This window comes from Corvus hawaiiensis, chromosome 14 (assembly GCF_020740725.1).
Source record: "Corvus hawaiiensis isolate bCorHaw1 chromosome 14, bCorHaw1.pri.cur, whole genome shotgun sequence".
NCBI classification, from domain to species: domain Eukaryota; kingdom Metazoa; phylum Chordata; class Aves; order Passeriformes; family Corvidae; genus Corvus; species Corvus hawaiiensis.
Window position 1 is genome coordinate 22575390 of NC_063226.1, and position 5912 is coordinate 22581301.

Here is a 5912-nt window from a genome sequence, read left to right on the forward strand (position 1 = left end):
CCGGCCGCTCCCGCACGCGCCGCCGCTGCCGCCGCTGCCGCCCCGCCCCGCGCGCCCCCGCCGAGCGCGCCCATTGGCTGACCCGGGGCAAGGGGCGGGACGGGCGCTGCGCGCGCACCGGGACGGGGCCGTGAGGCGTCCGGCGGGGCGGGACCGGCCACACCCTCCCGGGACCGGGACCATCCTACCGGGACAGGCCACACCCCACCGGGACCGGGACCGGGACCATCCCACCGGGACCGGCCACACCCCCCCGGGACCGGGACCATCCCACCGGGACAGGCCACACCCCACCGGGACCGGGACCGGGACCATCCCACCGGGACCGGCCACACCCCACCGGGACCGGGACCATCCCACCGGGACAGGCCACACCCCACCGGGACCGGGACCGGGACCGGGACCGGGACCGGGACCGGGACCGGGACCATCCCACCGTAACAAGGGGCCATCCCACCGGGACCGGGACCATCCCACCGGGACCGGCCACACCCCACCGGGACCGGGACCGGGACCATCCCACCGGGACCGGCCACACCTCACCGGGACCGGGGCCATCCCACCGGGACCGTCCACACCCCCCTGGGACCGGGACCGGGACCGTCCACACCCCACCGGGACCGGCACCGGGACCGGGGCCATCCCACCGGGACCGTCCACACCCCACCGGGACTGGGACCGGGACCACCCCACCGGGACAGGCCACACCCCCCTGGGACCAGGACTGGGACCATCCTACCGGGACCGGCCACACCCCACCGGGACCGGGACCGGGACCATCCCACCGGGACCGTCCACACCCCACCGGGACCGGGACCGGGACCGGGACCATCCCACCGTAACAAGGGGCCATCCCACCGGGACCGGGACCATCCCACCGGGACCGGCCACACCCCACCGGGACCGGGATCATCCCACCGGGACAGGGATCATCCCACCGGGACAAGGGGCCATTCCGCCGGGGCCGGGACCATCCCACCGGGACAAGGGGTCATTCCACCGGGACCAGGACCATCCCACCGGGACCGGCCACACTCCACCGGGACCGGGACCATCCCACCGGGACCGGGAGCATCCCAGAAGGAACATCCCACCGGCAACACCTCACTGGGACAGGGCCGGCCCCGCAGCCGCGGGTCTACTGCTGTCGCCCTCCTTTCCCCCGCCCCGGTTCTGTGCTCGCCCTCCTGCTGCAGCCCGGATGCCCCCGGTGCCGCCCCGAGCCCCCGGTACCGGAGCAGAGACCAGCCCAGCACAAAGGCGTTTATTCAGCAAGCGCCCTCCGTGTCTCCCTGTGGGGCAGGATGGCTCCGTGGCCGTGCCCCCACGGCCGCCCTGCGCACAGCCCGGTCCGGCCGCTCCCGCGGGCGCTGCTCGGTGCCGCGGTCACCGCGGGCTGGAGGCGGACGGCGGCAGGGCCTCTCTGGGGTGAAGGATGGGAGCAGGCATGGCCTGACGAGGAACGGCGAGGATGAGGATGATCGAAGCCACGGCCAGCAGAGCTCACCAAGAACAGGCAGCAAATCGCCCGTGCGGGGAGGTGATGGGCTGAGCCCAGAGCTGAGCCGGGCTGGATCCACACACAGCGGCCCACGGAGCCAGACTGCTCTGGGCAGCCTTCCCCCGGGCTGAGTCCGTCTGGCATGGCCAGGAAGAGTGTCTGCCGTGTGGTACGTGGTCCCAGGCCTTTCCCAGGCCGAGGGGGATGCCACAGAGGGGCTCTTGTTTTGGGGTCTTTTAAAGACACTTTCATTTTTGTCTCTTTCTGTAGGATCAGGAAGGCCTCAGCTCCATGGCGAGTTCTGGATGCGAGTGGATACAGCCCTGAGCCTTCATGTCTGCTAGTGGGGCAAGAACAGAGGTGGGAACAGCTGCTGTTTCATGCAGAGCACCCTCATTTTCAGGGGAGGGTACATTTTTAGTAAATGAACCTCTTCTAAGGGAAGTTTTCTTGCCGTGCAGATGAAACGAAATGATTTTATGAGAAGCAATTAAATACTAGCATAGCCTCTGGCAGGGGCAGCCATCTGGCCACTGGGGCAGAAGGGGGGGTCCCGTGGGGTGAGTGGGTGTGCAGGGACCCTTCCAGTCCCAAATCCTGAGTGCGACACAGCAGCTCTCCTTCGTGGGGACCTCTGAGGCAGCCGATCCTCCCTCTCCCTGTTCAGCCAGTTACTCATTGACTCCCTTTACAGCCTGGGTAAACAGTGATGGCAGTGCCCAGGCTGCCCCCTGCCCTGGGGCTGCCCCCCCTGCCCTGGGTCACACCAGCCCCCACACAGGCAGGGCCACTGCTGAGCCCTCTGTGTTCCCCATGCCCAAACCCCTCACCTGTGCTTCATGTGGGCACGAAAGCCCAAAACAAACACAAAGTCCTGTGTAGGACTGAGAGGTGGGTTTGGGAAGGGAGTAGGAGCGCCTGTGGTCCAGGAGAGCTTGGGGATGTTCACACCCTCCCAGCCTCTGCTGCTGGGGCTGAGGGGCTGGAGCCCTCCCTGTGCCCACACCGGCCCCAGGCACGGGGGGTTTGCTGCCCATGGAGCCAGTGCTGCGGACAGAGGGGAGGGCAGGGGGTGCACACCTGGCAGGGGAAGCCGGGCAGGGATGGGCGAAGGGGCTTTGCCTGTGGAGTGAGTGGGAGAGCTTGGTCCAGGAGACATGAGGCTGCTTCAGAGGAGGCTCTCCAGGGACAGCCTGCAACCTGGGGTGCCCGGGGCTGCGGCCAAGCCAGCTGTGCTGGGGGTTGTGGGGCAGTGGGCAGGCTGGAATCCGGCCGTGGTGGTGTCTGGGAATTAACATCCAGATTGGTCCCACCCATCTGTGATCTCCTTCACAGCTGGCAGGCCCTGAGCTCATGGTCACAATGCAGGAGGGGAGCTGGAAAGCCGAAGACAGCTGCTCCTTACCGAGTCAGTCCTGGAGCTCCAGGCAGGACACAGCGGGAACAGCCTTGGTGTCTCTGCCAGGGAAACAGCGGCCGTTGCCCAGGTGGAGCAGGACCCTCCTCTTCACACCTGCAGCCAGCTGGGAGAGCTGGAGCTGCACGTCCTTCTGCCAGTAGGAATAGAGCAGTGGGTTCAGGAGGGAGTTGCCCAGCCCCAGCAGCCAGAGGAAGTTCTCGATGACTTTGTAGGGGAAGCACTCGGGGCAGACCATCTGCACGATGCTGGCGATGAAGAAGGGCAGCCAGGAGAGCGTGAAGCACCCGATGAGCATGGCCACCGTGCGCATGGCCTTCATGTCACTGATGGCACGGGGCGGGGGACAGCCCCCCCCCAGCCCCGCCTGCTCCACCTCCTGGATGTGCTGCACGTGCACCGAGGCGATTTTCAGCATGTCACAGTAGAGGTAGAGGAAGAGGAAGAGCGCGGGGAAGAAGCCGAGGCAGAACATGGTGAGCAGGTAGGAAGGCTGGAAAACGTTGAAGAAGGAACACTTGCAATGGTTGGAGACCTTCTGGAAGCGCGGGATGAGGACTGGGAGGAAGCCGACGACGGCAGCAACCAGCCAGAGCCCCACCAAGCACACCCCAACCCGCAGGCCTGTCACCAGCTGGAAATAGTGGAAAGGCTTCCGGATGGCCAGGTGCCTGTCACACGCAACCAGGATCAGGGACAGGATGGAGGCAGCAGAGGAGGAAGTCACGAAAGCCATTCTCAGAACGCAAAAGTTCTGGGAAGGATAAAAGGGCTGGGAAAGCTCATCCATGGCCACGCCCATGACTGTGAAGCCAACCATGGCATCTGCCAAGGCAAGATTGAGGACAAAACAGAGCCCCTTGGAGCCACTCTTCTGGATGTGGCAGAGCAGGATGATGGCCACCAGCACGTTGGCAGCAATGATGAGCGAGGCCAGCCCGGCGAGGATGGCTCCCAGGGCCTGGCTGGCCATGGCTGTCTCCTGTGGGACACAGCACAGGGATGGTGCATCCCCAACGTGATTCTCAGGCATTGCTCACCTGGGGCCTCTCAGCAGGTGCAGCTTGGCAGCCAGAGCAGCAGGAGCCCAGGGATCAGCAGGAGCCTGGGGAGCAGTGGGAGCTTGGGTAGCTGCAGGAGCCTGGGGAGCTGCAGGAGCCTGGGGAGCAGTGGGAGCCCAGGGAGCTGCAGGAGCCAGGGGAGCAGTGGGAGCCCAGGGAGCTGCAGGAGCCTGGGGAGCAGGGGTGTCTCTCAGGGAAGCAGAGCTCTGCCAGCAGCCGCCCGCAGAAGGGACTGTGGGACTCGCAGCAGCCGCTGTGCCCACGGAGGTCCCTCCCCTCCAGCCACGTTTCCAGACAACCCTGGAGCAGGGGGTGAGCAGGGAGCACCTGGGCAGGAAGCTGCCACGGTGGCACATGGGGCGGTGGCCGTCCCCCCCAGGCAGCAGGGGCTGGAGCAGAGCAGTGCCTGCTCAGACACCAGGGCTGGGAATGGGGACAAGCACAGAGAGTTCCCAGTGTCCAGCACAGCTCGTGGGGCTCCTGGGGCTCACTGCCAGACCCGGGACAGTTTCTTCCTGCTGGGACCAAGGGAACAGCACTGACACCTTGCTGGAGCAGCAGCTCTGAAGGCGACCTGGTTACAGTGGTGAAAAGCACTGACAAGGGATGTGTGCTCAAATACAGATGGAGAAACATCTGCCAGCCTGAGAAACCAGCACTGACAGCTGGGAACCTGCAGTGCCCTGGGCAAGCACAACAGGGAGCCCAGGGCATCCTTGGGGAGGTGGAAACCAAGGAATTGCTGGAACCTGCAGGGCAAAAAAACCCCACAACCTGCAGAGGGGCCTCGGATCCAGGCAGAAGGCAGCCATGGCCCTCCAACAGCTGGTGTCCTCTGCCCACTCATGGATCCACGCAGAAGTAACTGGCTACTGCCCAAAAGAGCCTCTCTGTGTCCCAGAGCTCCCCCTGCACAGCCCTCAGACCCCCCGGAGCACCAGGCTGACTCCAGGCTCCATGACCCAGGTCATATCCACAGAGAGACTTTTTCCATTGACTGACCTCACTCCTGGGAGAGTTTAATGATCTTTGCCGTGATACTTCCGATGAAATCTATGTAAGTGCCACTAACAGTAAAAGGTAATGGTTCTATACACGCTCGCTCACTCTGCTAATCATGAGTGTATTTACCTGACTAGGAAGTAACTCTAACAAAGAAATTCACTAAAGCCTCTGCATCCTTGTGCTACAGAATCCCACAACATCCCTCACACCTCCCGGGGGGGTTGACCTCCGCAGGGTCTGACAGTGACAGCTCCAGCCCCTACACAGTGTCACAAGCCTCTTCTGCCTCGTGAGCTGGAAAAATCCCAGCTGCCAGGAAACGGGCAGGACTGAGCCTTCTCTGTCAAACAGTAACCTGGGGAGAGGCCGGGAGGGGGCACCCGGGGAGGGAAGGAGCAGCAGGCTCGGGAATGGTGGGCACTGGCTGCAGCTCTGGAGCCGGGAGGCCCCTCGGGAACACCCGGGCTCTACAATGCAAGTGGCCACAGGAAGGGTTCTGGTGACCTTACAGGCCCACCATTTCTGTTTGCCCAGGGAGACATTTGGGGAGCCTTTTCCCTGATGTTGGAGAGGGTCCAAACCCCCGGAACGAGATCAAGGACAAGGGAGAAGTGGCAGTACGGCAAGTACAGGCTGGAGCCAGTGCCTCCCCGTCCTGCTTTACTGCCATTTCTGGCTTTCATGGATCAGGACCACACGTATTTCTGCCTTAAACACCTGGGGAGGGCTGACTGGTTTCCATGGAGCCTCCTATGTCAGAGTTCCACACCCTGGACCTTCCTGTGGGTGCAGGGGAGCAGGTACAGACTGCTCAGGTGTGTTCCTGCACACTGCCTGGCACAGCCTGCCGAGCTGGACGCTGCAGAGAGCCCTGCTCAACGCAGGATTTCAGTCCAAGAGCTCAGTAGAGTCGCCCTCCCTACACCTG

The 5912-nt window shown here is 64.1% G+C and overlaps 1 protein-coding gene across 1 annotated transcript; it reads right to left on the bottom strand.

Moving 5' to 3' along the window:
* Positions 1 to 2910: 2910 nt before the first annotated feature.
* GPR119 (G protein-coupled receptor 119) lies at positions 2911 to 3891 on the bottom strand. Its single transcript, XM_048318959.1, has one exon. It carries the CDS (start codon positions 3889 to 3891, stop codon positions 2911 to 2913), a length of 981 nt encoding a protein of 326 aa, XP_048174916.1.
* Positions 3892 to 5912: the final 2021 nt, after the last annotated feature.

Excerpts from the sequence above, each read along its gene's own strand:
- GPR119 (XM_048318959.1), bottom strand. The coding sequence starts at position 3,891 with ATGGCCAGCCAGGCCCTGGGAGCCATCCTCGCCGGGCTGGCCTCGCTC.